The following is an 18,324-nucleotide window of genomic DNA, read 5'->3' on the forward strand; positions in this document are numbered from 1 at the left end:
GAAATTGAAAAACAACCGGAAAATTCTAATGGAACAACAGCCCATTAGAATGCTGCAGATTGAGTTTCTTAGAAGGATGCGCCAATATAGAGGAGAAAATCGATCTATAATATATATGGATGAAACATATATCCATTTGACTCATACTCATACGAAGGGATGGAGTGATGAATCCCTGACAGGACTTCAAAAACCAATAAGCAAGGGGCGTCTTATTATAGTGCATGCCGGTGGCGAAAATGGATTTGTCCCCAATGCCTATATTAGATGGAAATCGACCAGCACGAGTGGCGACTACCATCAAGAGATGAACTATGATAATTATAAAAAGTGGGTTTCCGAAAAACTCATCCCAAATTTGCCAGAAAACAGTGTTGTGGTCATTGACAGCGCCCCATACCACAACAAACAAATTGATAAAGCGCCAACAACATTGACCAGGAAAGCGGAGATGGAGGAATGGTTAAGGCTACGAAATATCGATTTCGACAAGAAACTGTTGAAGCCTCAGTTATACAATATCATAAAAATGCACAAACCTAAATACAAGAGGTATGAAATCGATGACCTTTTTAATAGAAATGGTCACGAGGTTTTACGGCTACCCCCTTGTCACCCAGACCTAAATCCTATTGAGCTGGTTTGGGCAGAAATGAAGGAAATTTTAAAAAAGTCATTGAGTATTGTGACAATTTCTTTTAGGAATTTCCAGTGGAAAAATGGAACGCTTGATGTGAGCGTCTCTGTCTTTGTTTAACACTGACTCTCTCATTCGCACGTTCGCGCATCTCAGAGGCCAAGCTAGAATGGTCAAGCCGTACTTGTGTAGGTGGATCAACAATGCGATCGAGCGGCGTTGCGATTTTCTCTAATATAGGGAATATATTTGAAAATAATTTTTTAAACATCACGAGAGAAATTGGAAGATCAAATAAAAAAATGCATGCATACAAAAATACATACATACAATCACTTGAATTCACCAAAGTAAATTTTCGGCATCTCTAATACAGAGGTAATATTTAATATATTTTGGGATTAAGCATGCTATATGGCCTTAAACACAAAAGCTGAAAAAATGCTAATAAATTACTGATCGATAAAGAAGAAAGAAAGTCTAAAATGCACAAGAGGAATTCAGGTCTTTGGCCTAGATAAAATAGGACACAGGGTTTTCTGTTTGTAACTACGTAAAATGTATACACCTGATTTGTTATTAAGTAAAAATAAAATTCAATTAATTAAAAATCAAATTAATTTTATTTTTCTTGTCAATAAAATGTACTACAAAAAATTTCTTAGCAATTATAAGAGTAGCGACATGAATCTTAAAGCCTATAATATGTTTAAAAAACAAGTTTTCTTGTAATATGAAAATGTATGTTAAGAATTCGTCATAAGTTCTAACATACATTTACAGAATCTGCTGTATTATTTATTTATTTAACTATGTATGGTTCAAGTAGATATTGCATGCCACTAATCACAGATATTACCAAAATATTTAATACAATTATCAGTAAGTAGTAAACGTAGATAAAACTTTACAACAATTAAAACTTAAATCTATTAGTTTTTAGCCTTGTGACTAGATAAAATACTGTAACTAACATTCCTACAAAAAAAGCTTAGTCAATTTCCCTTAATAATAAATAATTTATTGAGTCTACTTTGAATTTGGCGCCGAAGTCGCCGCCTGTCGCTTCAAATGTGAATTAGTAAAAATCAACATAAACAAACCTAAACCTAACGCTATACACATCGATAAATTTGCCCACGTGATATTTACTTTATGAAATAATTGAAAGTAAATGTTTGTTAAACCAATACCGAATAGTTGAGAGGCGGCATTCAGCAGACCAGCTTGGGTCCCCTCGGGTTCTGGGTATGTCAACTCGGCGCCCAGCTCGAAACCCACAGCTAAAAGTCCAGTCATAAAAAATCTAAAAACAGTTAACTCAAATTATCAAATTCTAATATTATGTTTTAGTGTTTCTAACCCTAATAATCCAGAAATCACATAGACAACGTAGAGACCTTTATCCAGTGTAAAGGTAAACACCAGCATTCCCACCAAAGAAAAGGCATAAACGACAATGGTGGTTTGTCTGGAAAAAAAATTACTAGAATTGTTATGTATTATGTATGTTAAATGTTTCAGTAGATTTTTTCAAAATTCCGCTGAAGATGTGAGCTAGGACATTTGTATTTGTTCAAAATAATTATAGAGATTTTAAGCCTTATAGGCTTATTTAAAGAATGCATCCAGTAAAAGTATTTACAGGAGCACCGAAACCACACAGATTAGACGCAACGCTTGGCTTATTTATATCAGATGTCATTGATCGAATTTTAATAATATATATGATAATTATGAGTGAAAGATTATAAGCCCTGTTTTTCACTGTTTTGAAATCAGAATATTTTGATGATGGAAGAACTTTCATGTCAATTACGGCAGAACTTTGCAACTGAAAATAAACAGTGAGACTTAATAACAGTTTACCAATACTTATAGAGTAGCATCGTGATATTGAAAGAAAGAAAGAAAGAAAAACAAAGGTAAGGACACAAAGTCACGGTCTCATCCAATCTATATAATTTCTTAAAAAAGCTTAAAAGCTACACGTGTTTCGCTCCTGTCGGAGCATCATCAGGCCTAGACCTACACAGATCACATTACAACTAACAACCTGAAACGAGAAAGAAAGAAAATGTGCTATATTACGTAAGAATAATATTGTGTACAAGCATCCTACAAGCTAAAAAAACAAAACAAAAATACAATTTCAAAAATTGACAAAACAATGAACAAATTTAAACACAAGAAGACAAAACTTTTTGAACATACTTAAATTAAAGATAACTAAATAAAACAATAAATTACTAAATAAAGGTAAACTTGTGGACAAAACTAAAGAAAAAAAAGGAAAAAAAAAATTCCAACATTCCAAGGTTAAAACCTATCATTAAAAAAGTCATCCAGGTTATAATATGCCTTAGATATGCCAATAAAAGCGAAACTTTAATTCTTTTTTAAATTTCTTAACATCCGATATATGTCTAACACATAGAGGAACATGATTGTAAATTTTTTTACTTAATAATACTACTTGTAAATTATTGAGTTTTTGGTAAGGGAAGACGTAGGAATAGGTAGGAGAACATCATTTACACGACGAGTGAAATGGCCAGTGTCAGAGGGTAGTAGGGAATTTTGTGAATAAGAGCGGCTGTTTCTAAGATAAAGAGTTAAAAAAGAGTTAAGATTCTTTCAGAAATGAAGAGGGGTTTGCAAGAATCTCTTAACTTAGCAGAACACAGGTATCTAACTGCTTTTTTTTTGAATAACAAAGACAATGTTAAGTAGCTCCTTATTGGTTAAACTTCAAAAAGGCCAGCCATACCGAATATGAGATTCAATAAGTGAAAAGTACACTGAACGTGCATCCACCCCTCCCAGCTCTTGTTTTGCCATTCTTACTGCAAAACATCCAGAAGATAATTTCCCAGCTAAATGTAAAATATGATCTTCAAACCGAAGGCGACCATCAATGGTAATTCCTAGGAACTTGCAGCACTCTTTATTCTGCAAGAGGGAATTTTCGTCAAACATCAGACCCTGAACATCGCACTTAAACCCCATAATAGACTTGTTTCTTACATTAAACACGAGCCTGTTGGAAGCACACCACCCTGATAAAATCTGAAGGTCTTCAAGGATACAAGTCTTAATATAATCAGAATTTTTATGGCTCCATAGTATGGTGGTATCATCAGCAAACTGAACCACCTTGCCCTGCAGTTTCAATGAACTCAAGTCATCCACATACAGTAAAAATAACAGTGGTCCCAACACTGAACCCTGGGAAACGCCGCATTTTAGGGATCTAAAAGCAGACAATTGTCCAGACACTGTAAGCTTCTGAGTACGATTTGATAGATAGGACTCAAGCCATCGCAACACTACGCCCCTAAAATCATATTTATCGAGCTTAGATAACAGTATTCCATGATCCACACAGTCAAATGCTTTGGATATATCACAAAACACTGCCGCCGATGACTTTCCAGAATTCAAGGACACATAGACGCTCTCCAAAAAGCTAAAAACAGCATCATGAGTCCCTTTACCGGCTTGAAATCCAAACTGATTTGCAGACAAAATGCCATTATGATGTAAAAAGGACAAAATTCTGCTTTTTGCAAGTTTTTCAACTATCTTAGAGAAGGTAGACGGCCAGTAGAGGCTTCACCCTTACGAAGGGGGATGACCACTGCCTCTTTTAAACATGAAGGAAAAATGCCAATATGTAAAGAATTGTTTATGGCAGAAACTAAAGCATTTAAGGCTGAATCAGGCAAAAGGAGTAACAACCTCGAAGATATCCCATCAGCTCCAGATGATTTATGGTTTTTTAGGCGTTTTATTTCATTTTTTACTTCGGTAAGATCGATGATAAGATCGACAGGATGAAAGAAAAATGATAACTGTTTTTTCTTTGACTGGGATTTGGATGTCTGGGAGAGTCTCGAATCTGAAGTAGTCTGCTGTGTGTGGAGCTAGGTGACACAACATAACATTTTTTTTATTCACTTATTTTATTTTTATTATCACAACTTTTATCTTTTGAGTTGAGATACATACATAAGCTTATTTAAAATTTTATTGACATTATTTAATCGATGCTATTTTATTATTGAATATTACTGATAAGAGTACATATATATGTGACAAGTGACTCCTGTGAGGTAAGACGCAGCCGGCTTCGTAGTACTACGAGTATATACTTGGGTTATATTATTTATTTTCAGACTACTCCTAAGATGTCAAATTTTCTCAGATTAGCTAGTAAATATTAGAGTAAACTAATAAAAGGGTAATTTTTAAGTGGGGAAGCTTCAACAGTTAGGGTTGTTATTTTTTTTTTTTGCTTAGGTCAATGTCTGTGGCGGGATATACCGGGCCATGTAAGTTATTAGTTTAATTGAATTGAAGCTTCATTCCCCAAAGTTTGGGTGTAACATAATTTATTTTATTTTGACAACCACACTTTGATTGTGTATTTTTTGTGTGATGTTGTGGTTCCTTATTACCAACTTAAATAATTATTCCTCTTAACGATAAATAACATAACATAATTCTCTGTGATAATCAAGACTTAAATAAATTGTTATTTTCTGTTGTTAATTTGTTTTTCACTTGAGTTGAGTAGGTTGGAATATCATAGGTAATTTGGAAACAATAGTGTATACTGATTTGACTTTGATTTTGTTTTCCAAGTTTCGTTTTGAACTTGCCTAAATAAATTTTGATAAATATTGGGCGTCCTTTGGGATTATATAAAATCCAAAACTTGGTGGCGCCATACTGATTTTGACATTTAGTTGGGTAACTCTTGGGTAGTTACTGCCTAAGAAATTTTGGTTCATTTGGTTGAGAAAGAAGCTAGAACCCACATCGGCTTGAGCTAGCAGCATTGTGAAGGATTCCTTCTCTGGGCGTTTCAGGTAAGAGGGGTTAAGTTCCTCCGGGCATCAAACAACTTTTGGAGACCCTCTTAAGGCCATAAACCTTTCACTATTTTTAGTACTTCTTTTCTTTTGATTAACTTGGCATTCATCGCTTCACCACCATCATTCCATTTTATTGCACTTTAGAAAAAAAATTATAACACTAACTGTTGAAGCTTCCCCACTTAAAAATTACCCTTTTATTAGTTTACTCTAATATTTACTAGCTAATCTGAGAAAATTTGACATCTTAGGAGTAGTCTGAAAATAAATAATATAACCCAAGTATATACTCGTAGTACTACGAAGCCGGCTGCGTCTTACCTCACAGGAGTCACTTGTCACATATATATGTACTCTTATCAGTAATATTCAATAATAAAATAGCATCGATTAAATAATGTCAATAAAATTTTAAATAAGCTTATGTATGTATCTCAACTCAAAAGATAAAAGTTGTGATAATAAAAATAAAATAAGTGAATAAAAAAAATGTTATGTTGTGTCACCTAGCTCCACACACAGCAGACTACTTCAGATTCGAGACTCTCCCAGACATCCAAATCCCAGTCAAAGAAAAAAAACTGCAGGCTTCCAAGCTTCACCTCTTCCACTTCACAATATGCCAAGGTCTGGTAGTGGTCTAGGTTAGACGTTAGCTCACAGTTGCTTAAAATCTCCTTCTAGATTAGAGCCAGTAGAGTACATAACCCCAAAACGAAAGCACCATGTGGCCTGAAGAAATCAGGTCCGTACAAAAAAAAAATCTGTCCAAAATCCATGTTATGTAGCTTTGCTAATTAAATTGTCCCCTGCTAATGCCAATCAGAACCGCTATTTTGCCGATGTTCGAGGGCACGTGAAAAATTATTAGGTTTTAAATCGCCATAAAGGCCAGTAAATTCAACAAAACAACAAATTATAGCATTACGCCCAAAAAGTTGATTTACTATCACCACATTTAGTCAATTATATCCCCATATGGGTAAAATTCACACGAATTTCAAAAAGAACTAAAGCACTCTTCACTTCATGACGGCGGTCTGGGAAAAGGGACGACCGCAGAGGTCAAACCCGTATTTAAGCAATCACGCACAAAGTGTATTGCCAATCGAAATATATAACAAAATAACTTAACTTTTTTTATAAGTACCATAAAACCTTTTATAAAAAAATAAATAACAAAATTTGTGGCCCAAGGAAGTTGGCAATGAAAATATGTGTCACTATGACAATCAATTTCGATTTTGCCTAGATCAGCAACTTCTTGCTATCTTCCAAGAAAAGTAATATTTACATTAGATAAAAAGAGACAAAAATTAGATAGGTCAGTCCGAGTAAAATCAACCAGCATATCTGGTATGGTCAAGCCAAAATCAGATATTGTACTATGAACAGTACAACATACACAATAATTGTACATGCCCAATTAATCATTATTCGTTATAAAATAATTAAATAAAGTATGGAATAAGCAATATGGGATATAATTTAAATTCTAAAATATTTCTTTAGTCCAGAACCGGGTTTTATAAGAGTATAAATAAAATTTCATTAACAACCAGTACAATATGAAGCTGAAATGTACAAAACTAAATGTGTCCTTAAAAAAAAGAATACTGTAATTTGAAATGGCTAGAGAACAGAACTATGGGTTACTTGGGAGGCTATTACAGAGAGGGCATTACTAGTATCAATCATTAATATTTGTAAAATATCTATTTTGAAAATATAACTGTAATCAGTGCTTTTAATAAAGAGTATAAAATGCCAATTTTAACCTGTAATTTTTTTTTCTTCTTTCACTGGATTGGACTTTAATATTCATATTTTGGATTTGAATTTTTTTTAAAGGTTAACGTGAAATTTTAGGACAGGTGTTCAAATGATATTTGGATTTGGAATAGGATAAAAATCTTCTATTTAATTTTTGGTGAATTTTTACAGGAAAATATAGGAGTTGATTTTGGTAACCTATTAATTTTGACCTATCTATTCATATAGTACATATATATTTGTTTTTGATTTTTGTCAATTTTTTTTTAGTACAACATGTATAAGATTACAATAGAAAGATTGCAAAAGGATGAGCTGGAATATGAAGTTAAAGTTAGAGGTATTGACCCTTCTGGTACAGCAGATTCCTTGCGTAAATGTTTGCGTTCCCTTTTACAATTAGAAAAATCAGGCAATTCAGTTCAAAGCTCAGCAACTCTTGACCCTGATATCGAAATTCCGATTTGTGCAAATAAACTTACTGAGTTAAAAGATTCAATTTCATCTTTTCCTGGCACAACTACACAACATTTGAAAATAGAAACAAAATTTGCTCATTTAACTGGCAGAATAAATAGGATTACAGACACTGATAAAGAGGTGGCTTCAAAAAGGTCCTCTTTACTTCTTGAACTTACAACATTAGTTTCTGAGTATGAAAATAAAATAAGACTTCTTTCAGACTCTAACATTGATCCACCCTCAGATAATAATTTTGAAGTAAATACTTTATTAGATTCAACTCGAACTTCTATTCATGATAATTCTACGCCTACTCGAAATGAAGTTAATATGACTGCGATAAATACCAATATGCAACCATCTACATCTTATTTCAAAAGTGTTCCAGTTTTTAAATGGAATTTAAAATTTTCAGGTAATAAGTCAGGTTTAAGCTTCAATGCATTTTTACAGAGGGTAGAAGAACTATCTATTTCAAGGGGTGTTTCAAAGGCAGAACTTTTCAACTCAGCTTCTGATCTTTTTGACTGTCAAGCTTTAAATTATTATCACTTAATATCTAGATATGCAACAGATTGGGACTCTTTAATTAAATTAATGAAAGATGAATTTGTACCTCCACACTTTGCTGATAAATTATGGAAACAAATTTTAGAAAGAACTCAGGGTAGTGATGAACCGATTGGTATTTATGTTGCAGCTATGTCTCAACTTTTTGATAGAATGCCTACTCCAGTTGGTGATCAGTTAAGATTAAGAGTCTTAAGATCAAACATTTTACCTTTTTATCAGGAAAGATTAACTTTGCATGAAATAAATACACCTTTTGAACTTATTGAATTGTGTAGAAAGTTAGAGGAGACTCGGTTAAGGGTAGAGGATTTTAAACCACCTAAGAAGGGCAATTTGTCACTGGAACCTGATTTAGATTATCAATATAATAGGACAAGTTTAGAAAATTTTAAAATAAGTAGTAAACTTAATAGTACAGAATTTGACAATCTGAATAATTGTGAATCAATAAACTCAAATTTTCAAAATTCCAACAATAATAATAACAGATGTTCAAGTAATTATAACCAGAATATACCTCATTCAAATCAGAGTTCTTTTCTTAATACAAATAGATTTGCAAATAATAATAATATTAATAATCAAAATAGGCCAGGACAAAATCAAAATTTTAATCAAAGATCTAGTAACAACAATAAATTCCAAGGTTCAGATCGTTATGGTCAAAACAGAAATTTTAATTCTAATAATTTTAAGAACAGTTATTTTAAAACAGGTCCTAGTGGTCTAAATTATCAGAATTCTGGCAACAAAAATAACAATAATTTTGGTAATGCTAATTCTGGAGTAAAACTTTGTTTTAAATGTGACCAACCAAATCATTTTGCTAAAAATTGTACATCAAAAATTAAAAAATGTTTTGGCTGTGGAAAAGATAACTTTACTAAAATAAACTGTCCAAATTGTAATAGACATAATAATCAGGGAAACGACTCGAGAAGCCAATCTTAGGTCGAGGGTTTGCTTCTGGTTTTGATTCGACCATGGATTGTAAAAATAAAATTGTACTTGACTATGTATTAGCACATGTAGGTCCAGGGGAATGTCCTTATTTATCAGTAGAAATTTTTGGGTCTAAATTTTATGGTCTTTTGGATTCAGGTGCAAATAGGACTTTTATGGGTAGTTCTGGTTGGGAAAAATTGAAAATATTGGGAGTTACTTTGGACATTAATAGGAGAACATCTTGTACAATAGCTAATAATATGTCGTGTGAATGTATAGGCGTTGTTAGCGTGCCTGTAAGTGTAAAAGGAGTTATTAGGGTTATTGACATTTTTATAGTCCCAGAAATTCGTCATGAGTTGGTTTTGGGTATTGATTTCTGGAAAAACTTGGGTATTGTTCCTGACATGCGTCGAGGTGAATGGCATTTTTCTGAAGAACCTTTAAATTCTGAAATTTCCTTGATTCAGTGTGAAGCAGATTTATCTGCAGAAGAACATTTGGCTTTGGATAAATTAGTTTCATCTTACTTTCAAAAGATTGGGGATAGGCTGGGATGCACTTCAGTTGTTAAACATAAGATAACCACTAATAGTGAGCCTATTAAGCAAAGGTATTATCCTGTATCACCTTTCAAACAGAAACTCATTGATGAGGAGGTTGACAAGATGTTGGAGTTGGGAGTCATCGAACCATCTACTTCAGCTTGGTCCTCTCCGGTTCATCTGGTGCCTAAAAGTGATGGCAAAATGAGATTCTGCGTTGATTTTAGAAAATTAAATGCTGTATCCGAGCGTTGTGCATATCCACTTCCCTACATTTCAGCCATTTTGGATAAGTTGGGCGGAGCCAAATATCTTAGTTCTTTGGATTTGAGGAGTGCTTATTGGCAGGTTGAATTGGAGGAAAATAGTAAGCAGTATACTGCATTTACCGTTCCTGGACGTGGTTTATTTCAGTTCCGTAGACTTCCATTTGGATTACATAATGCCCCTGCAACCTTCCAAAGGTTGATCGACACCATCCTCGGTCCCAAGTTTCAGAATTCAGTGTTTAGATATATCGATGATATTATTCTAATAAGCCCAGATTTTAAGAGCCATTTACAGCTTCTAAAAGATGTTTTTCAGTGTTTGGAGGAGGCCGGTCTTACACTTAATAAGGAAAAAAGTAAATTTTGTAGAGCCGAGTTAAGATATTTGGGTTATGTAGTAAATCGTCATGGAATTTCTGTGGATCCTTCCAAAGTCGAAGCCATTACTAACATGCTGACTCCAAAATCAGTGACAGAAGTTCGTAGAATTATTGGTATGCTCTCTTGGTATCGTCGATTTATTCCTACCTTTTCTGATATAATTGCACCATTTACCAAACTTTTAAGAAAGGGAACTAAATTTTATTGGGATGTAAAATGTGATGAAGCTTTTCAAAAAGTTAAAAATTCCTTGATTTCAGCACCTATTTTAACTTGCCCTAGGTTCGAATATGACTTCGTTTTGCAAACAGATGCCTCAGGATATGGGGTTGGCGCTGTTTTATATCAAATTTATGATGGGCGTGAAAATGTAATTTGTTATATATCTCGTACCTTGACTCGACAGGAAAAGTTGTATTCAGCTACTGAGCGAGAACTTCTAGCAGTCCTATTTGGTATAGAAAAATTAAGATGTTATTTGGAAGGTGCTAAGTTTTCGGTTATTTGTGATCATCATAGTTTACAGTGGCTGGATAATCTTAAAAATCCTCAAGGTAGATTGGGGAGATGGGCTTTAAGGCTGCAGCAATTCGACTATAAAATAATTCATAGGAAAGGGCGCGATAATGTAGTAGCGGATGCTTTATCGAGGAATGTCCCGGTAAATTGTGATTCTGTTCAGTTCTCCAACCATGATTTTCATAAAACTAGTGATTCTTGGTATATTAAATTGAGAGATAGAATTGTCAAAAATCCATTAGATTTTCCTCTTTGGAGAGTTAGTGAGGACAAGATTTATAAATATGTGAGGTTAGATTACCCAGATTTACGTGACGCTGCTGACTATTGGAAATTAGTTATTCCTAAGGATAGGAGACACGAGGTTTTTGCAAGCTGCCACTGCTCGCCTTTAGGAGGTCATTTAGATGTCTATAAGACTTATGCCAAGATAGGCAGATTGTATTATTGGCCAGGGATGACGTCGACCGTGGTAAGGTTTGTGAGACATTGTGTTACTTGTCAGAAAATCAAACCTGAACAAAAGAAGCCAGCAGGCTTAATGGTTTCTAATTTGGTCCCTAAACATTGTTGGCAGGTTGTGAGTATGGATTTATTTGGTCCTTTGCCTAAGAGTAAACGTGGCAATATGTATATATTTGTGGTCACTGATGTATTTAGTAAATTTAATCGTTTCTTTGCCATTAGGAAGGCTAATTCTGCTAAAATATGCAATATTCTTGAGGAACATATTTTTCTTTTTCATGGAGTTCCAGAGGTTATTAGGTGTGACAATGGGGTACAGTTTAAGAGCAAAGAATTTCAAAATTTAGCAAAAAAATATGGATCTAAAATCATGTATAATCCCAATTATCATCCTTCTCCTAATGTTACAGAGAGAGTCAATAGAGTACTAAAATCCATGTTAACTGCTTTTGCTTCGGAAAATCATAGAATATGGGATGAAAACCTAGCAGCTTTAGCTTGTGCAATTAATACAGCAACTCATGAAGTTACAAGTAAAACGCCTTACTTTATTAATTATGGTACTGAAATGATTTTGCATGCATCAGAATTTTTTCAATATAGGGACGTTAACCAAAATATAGTTTCTGATCAATCTCAGGGGAATTCCATTAAAAGGGTTGAATCTTTAGGGAAGCTAAGGGAATTTGTATCGAAAAAATTATTACAAGCAGGCCAGAAATCTAGGGATCAATATAACTTAAGACGTCGAAATGTAGAATTCAATATTGGTGATTTAGTTTCGAAAAGATTGTATGCGTTGTCAGATGCAGGGAACTATTTTACTGCTAAGTTGGCAGGTAATTTTGAAGGTCCTTTTAGGGTAAAAAATAAAGTGGGTTACTGCATTTATGAACTTGAGGATATGCATGGGAAATCAAAAGGAAATTGGCATGTGCAAGATCTTAAACCTTTTTATGATGAAGTTGGAAACTAGCTACCTATTTAATTTATTTTTTTTATTTTCATTGCCTATTACTTAACTCAATAGATAATTAAATTTAATTTGGATGGTAGTGTAATTATTTTCTTAATTGGCTATACACCTATAAATTAGTATTTAAAAAAAAAAAATTTTAGAAAAAATTTTTTTTGGGGGAAAAAGAGGGTAGCTGTTACAGGTTAAAATTGGCATTTTATACTCTTTATTAAAAGCACTGATTACAGTTATATTTTCAAAATAGATATTTTACAAATATTAATGATTGATACTAGTAATGCCCTCTCTGTAATAGCCTCCCAAGTAACCCATAGTTCTGTTCTCTAGCCATTTCAAATTACAGTATTCTTTTTTTTAAGGACACATTTAGTTTTGTACATTTCAGCTTCATATTGTACTGGTTGTTAATGAAATTTTATTTATACTCTTATAAAACCCGGTTCTGGACTAAAGAAATATTTTAGAATTTAAATTATATCCCATATTGCTTATTCCATACTTTATTTAATTATTTTATAACGAATAATGATTAATTGGGCATGTACAATTATTGTGTATGTTGTACTGTTCATAGTACAATATCTGATTTTGGCTTGACCATACCAGATATGCTGGTTGATTTTACTCGGACTGACCTATCTAATTTTTGTCTCTTTTTATCTAATGTAAATATTACTTTTCTTGGAAGATAGCAAGAAGTTGCTGATCTAGGCAAAATCGAAATTGATTGTCATAGTGACACATATTTTCATTGCCAACTTCCTTGGGCCACAAATTTTGTTATTTATTTTTTTATAAAAGGTTTTATGGTACTTATAAAAAAAGTTAAGTTATTTTGTTATATATTTCGATTGGCAATACACTTTGTGCGTGATTGCTTAAATACGGGTTTGACCTCTGCGGTCGTCCCTTTTCCCAGACCGCCGTCATGAAGTGAAGAGTGCTTTAGTTCTTTTTGAAATTCGTGTGAATTTTACCCATATGGGGATATAATTGACTAAATGTGGTGATAGTAAATCAACTTTTTGGGCGTAATGCTATAATTTGTTGTTTTGTTGAATTTACTGGCCTTTATGGCGATTTAAAACCTAATAATTTTTCACGTGCCCTCGAACATCGGCAAAATAGCGGTTCTGATTGGCATTGGCAGGGGACAATTTAATTAGCAAAGCTACATAACATGGATTTTGGACGGATTTTTTTTTGTACGGACCTGATTTCTTCAGGCCACATGGTGCTTTCGTTTTGGGGTTATGTACTCTACTGGCTCTAATCTAGAAGGAGATTTTAAGCAACTGTGAGCTAACGTCTAACCTAGACCACTACCAGACCTTGGCATATTGTGAAGTGGAAGAGGTGAAGCTTGGAAGCCTGCAGTTTTTTTTCTTTGACTGGGATTTGGATGTCTGGGAGAGTCTCGAATCTGAAGTAGTCTGCTGTGTGTGGAGCTAGGTGACACAACATAACATTTTTTTTATTCACTTATTTTATTTTTATTATCACAACTTTTATCTTTTGAGTTGAGATACATACATAAGCTTATTTAAAATTTTATTGACATTATTTAATCGATGCTATTTTATTATTGAATATTACTGATAAGAGTACATATATATGTGACAAGTGACTCCTGTGAGGTAAGACGCAGCCGGCTTCGTAGTACTACGAGTATATACTTGGGTTATATTATTTATTTTCAGACTACTCCTAAGATGTCAAATTTTCTCAGATTAGCTAGTAAATATTAGAGTAAACTAATAAAAGGGTAATTTTTAAGTGGGGAAGCTTCAACAGTTAGGGTTGTTATTTTTTTTTTTGCTTAGGTCAATGTCTGTGGCGGGATATACCGGGCCATGTAAGTTATTAGTTTAATTGAATTGAAGCTTCATTCCCCAAAGTTTGGGTGTAACATAATTTATTTTATTTTGACAACCACACTTTGATTGTGTATTTTTTGTGTGATGTTGTGGTTCCTTATTACCAACTTAAATAATTATTCCTCTTAACGATAAATAACATAACATAATTCTCTGTGATAATCAAGACTTAAATAAATTGTTATTTTCTGTTGTTAATTTGTTTTTCACTTGAGTTGAGTAGGTTGGAATATCATAGGTAATTTGGAAACAATAGTGTATACTGATTTGACTTTGATTTTGTTTTCCAAGTTTCGTTTTGAACTTGCCTAAATAAATTTTGATAAATATTGGGCGTCCTTTGGGATTATATAAAATCCAAAACTTGGTGGCGCCATACTGATTTTGACATTTAGTTGGGTAACTCTTGGGTAGTTACTGCCTAAGAAATTTTGGTTCATTTGGTTGAGAAAGAAGCTAGAACCCACATCGGCTTGAGCTAGCAGCATTGTGAAGGATTCCTTCTCTGGGCGTTTCAGGTAAGAGGGGTTAAGTTCCTCCGGGCATCTGTACTTTTGGAGACCCTCTTAAGGCCATAAACCTTTCACTATTTTTAGTACTTCTTTTCTTTTGATTAACTTGGCATTCATCGCTTCACCACCATCATTCCATTTTATTGCACTTTAGAAAAAAAATTATAACATGCTCAACCGACACTTGTTGAAGATAGTGTAAGGGATCAATGTTACTACGAATGCCCTTGAGCAAGATATTAGGTATATCACAATAATAGTCGTTTAAAATGTCAGGTCTTAACTCCGGTTCAGATACTTTTCTATGGCAATGTCTAAAATCATTAATAATCGACCAACACTCTCTTTGCTATCTCTTTATATTTAAGAGATCCCTATAATAATTAGATTTTGCTGCTTTAATTGTATTTCTGTACAGACTACGGTATTTCTGATGATATACAAGGATATTTTCATTTGTGGTATATTTGCACAATTTAGTCAAAAAACGGAGGTTTTTAGCTGAAATTCTAAGGCCTCTTGTAACCCATGGTTTTCGTTTCTTAGTTTTAAGCCTCATTTTAGGAAAGCACTGATTGATCTTATCACACATAACTTGAAAAAATAAAGTAAGTGGATCAGAAGCCGTTTCAAGTGCGTTCCAATTTACCGAAGCTGTAGCAGCAGAAAAAGCATTGAAATTTCTCCTGCTGAAAATTCTTCCCATATAATGAGATGAAGATGATACAGTATTATATGGCATTTTAGCAAGAATAGCTTCATGGTCGAAAATACCAGATGAGAGTACTGTGCATAAAACGTCATCAAAATTTGTACATAAATAGTCAATTGTAGTTGCAGATGAATAAGTTATTCGTGTGGGAGAAAGAACGTGCATTTTCAAATCGTAAGAATTTAAAATACTTAAAAAAGAAGTACGTGGCAAGGTTTCATCAGTGTAGTTGATATTAAAGTCACCAGCCAACATAACCTTAGAGTGTAGGGACAACTGGGATAAAAGAGAATCAAGTTTGTCCAGAAACATAGCAATATCTCCTGTAGGTGGCCTATAAACATAAAGAATATATAAATTAAAACGCTTACAAAAAGAAAGAAAGAATTCAAAAACATTCTCTAACAAAAGATTATCATACTTATCAATAATACAAAAAATCGTTTCAATTGTTTGTCTAGCCAAGATCATGATTCCTCCATGTATAGATTGTTGATGACAAAAATTTGATATAGGAACATAATCAGATATTAAAAACATTCACTAGGCCTCAACCAGTGCTCAGTCAGAAGTACAATATCAGGAAAATTACATGTGTCCAGTAAAAGATGAAGCTCATCCATCTTGTTTTTTAGGGATTGTATATTAAGAATAAAGATACTTAAGCTTTTCGAAGAGCTAATTTTAATCTTACTAGTAGAATATGAACCTGAATGAGATTCAACCTTCGTGGATATGTCTATAAAAAAGAATAATTTAATTCACGATCAGTAATCAGTTCAGACTCATTAATTTGATGATTCAAAGACAATTTATTCGATGAAATATTAATTTTAAAATATTTGAAAATATGTGCATGTAATAATGATGCCAAGTCTGGACCAAAGTTACTGGCGTGATTAGACTCTAAAATCCCATACAGATTAATATTATTTGCATGAAAAGTACGATAGGGCCTTATTACTATTATAGATAATATTATGGTCTCATCACTAAAGTGTTTGTATTAACATGATTTTGAATTAAATTTTTTAAAACATCAGATGAAGAACAAATTCCATTTAACATTACTATTAAAAAATCTTCTTTCGTAAAGTCCTTAACTAAATTTGATGTTGTCCTAATCACTTCACTGTTTGAACTGCCCGGCTTCAGGAAACACTGGACCTTGTAGTAAGCTTCAAACTTTAAACGTAAATGTTTTAGGAACACTCTGCTACAATTACCACCAACAAAAAGAAGCCGAGGTCGACTATCGTCAGGTGTATTTGGCCTAGTTGGTAGCTGTGTTGGAAGATTATAAACAACAGATTTAGATATCTGTAACTGTTCCTTCAATGCACAAATGTAGGAATAACAGGTATCTTTTTCAACCTCCAACACCTTTACGGAGTCTAACATCTTCTTATTTAAGTTAGTTAAGTCGTTTACGTCTTTTTGTAGCAAGTTTATTTCAGTCTTATAGGTTGAAGACTCATTTTCTAATGTTTTTATCGTTACTATTAAATTTTTATTTGGGATATTTAGCTCGCTAATTTGTGAATTGAACTTAAGACTTGCCCTTTCACTCACTTTCAGTAATGCCAACAATTCACCTTCTTTAATTTTTAAGTTTTCCAATTCAACTTTAAGTTCTTCATTCCGTTTATGCAGATTTTCCAGGAATGAGGAAAACTTCTTTTCGGCCTCCGACACTTTATCTTCAAAAAACCATGCTGTTTCTTCTCATTCTCTCTATATGTCTATCCTTTTCTTTCAATTCTGTCAACAAATCATAAATCTTTTGCTGATTAATTTTCCTTCCTGATCTCTTTCATTAAAATCATCTTGACATCTTTGTGAGCATAAAATCCTGTAGCCTCTCAGATTTATGGCATCAGAATTTCTTTCCAGACAACTTGGGTGGAACATTGAAATACAAGATATGCAGCAATAATTTAGAAAATCCCTCCTCTGACAACATTTGAAACTGCGATTCATTTTAGATTATAAGGAAATATTATTAAATTGAAATAAATATTAATGGTAAAAACAGGAACTGCAAGTAAACAGTAACTTGAACTTAAACCCAACGCAGGAAACAAACGTACAACAAAACATACAATTGCACGTCCTACGGTTAATGATCAATCAGGTAGCTAGGTAATTTTAAATTTAGTCAAAACAGGAACTGTTTATAAAACAAAAACATTTACTGATGCAGGAACTTAATTAGTTTTTTGGGAAACACTTGTACCGCGAAAATATAGCACGTTAATGTAAACATGCAACACTAGATCAAAAAAATTTAAATTAAATCAAAACGAATCAAAACAAAACAAAACTGAGCACCGGCGCCTCCTACGAGTATAGACGTCTACTCTGTACGACTGCTAAACCGATACTGAAATTTTATTTAAATTTTTTACCTACGTTGTGTTTGGCTATTACCCTATACGGGTTCAATACGTGTTATATACAAAATAACGATAAGGAATTGTAACAAAATTTTGATGTCTTTGCAGATTTACTTCACTTACCTGACCACTCCATCTACGATTTTAATCTTAAAATAGCCAGTTCCTTCTTAAAATAAAGAGAGATCGTTTCTCTGGCTGCATTCATGCGGGCAGAGAAATTTGAGAGAGATTGTGAACGCAAAAATCTCGAGATTGTAGCATAGGCTTTTTAGCTATATAGAAAACCTGCGATTTATAGGTAACAGATTCGGTATCTCAAAAGAACAATATGGAACCAGGAGGCAACATTTTCCGGTCTAAAAATCAACTATGCTTCTACACCCAACTGTGGCAAAC

The 18,324-nt window shown here is 33.3% G+C and overlaps 1 protein-coding gene across 3 annotated transcripts in view; it reads right to left on the minus strand.

Annotated features, from left to right (window-relative positions):
* Positions 1-1,241: 1,241 nt before the first annotated feature.
* Positions 1,242-18,324, minus strand: part of LOC126745868 (uncharacterized MFS-type transporter C09D4.1-like) — a 55,384-nt gene continuing 38,301 nt past the window's right edge. For all 3 annotated transcript variants that reach the window (XM_050453899.1, XM_050453901.1, XM_050453900.1), the window contains exons 7-8: positions 2,001-2,108; positions 1,242-1,943 (exon numbers count right to left, since the gene is read on the minus strand). In XM_050453899.1, the coding sequence (XP_050309856.1) occupies positions 1,667-1,943; positions 2,001-2,108 (385 nt within the window). In that variant the 3' untranslated portion in view covers positions 1,242-1,666. The remainder of the gene's footprint in view (positions 1,944-2,000; positions 2,109-18,324) is intronic.

This window comes from Anthonomus grandis, chromosome 16 (assembly GCF_022605725.1).
Source record: "Anthonomus grandis grandis chromosome 16, icAntGran1.3, whole genome shotgun sequence".
NCBI classification, from domain to species: Eukaryota; Metazoa; Arthropoda; class Insecta; order Coleoptera; family Curculionidae; genus Anthonomus; species Anthonomus grandis.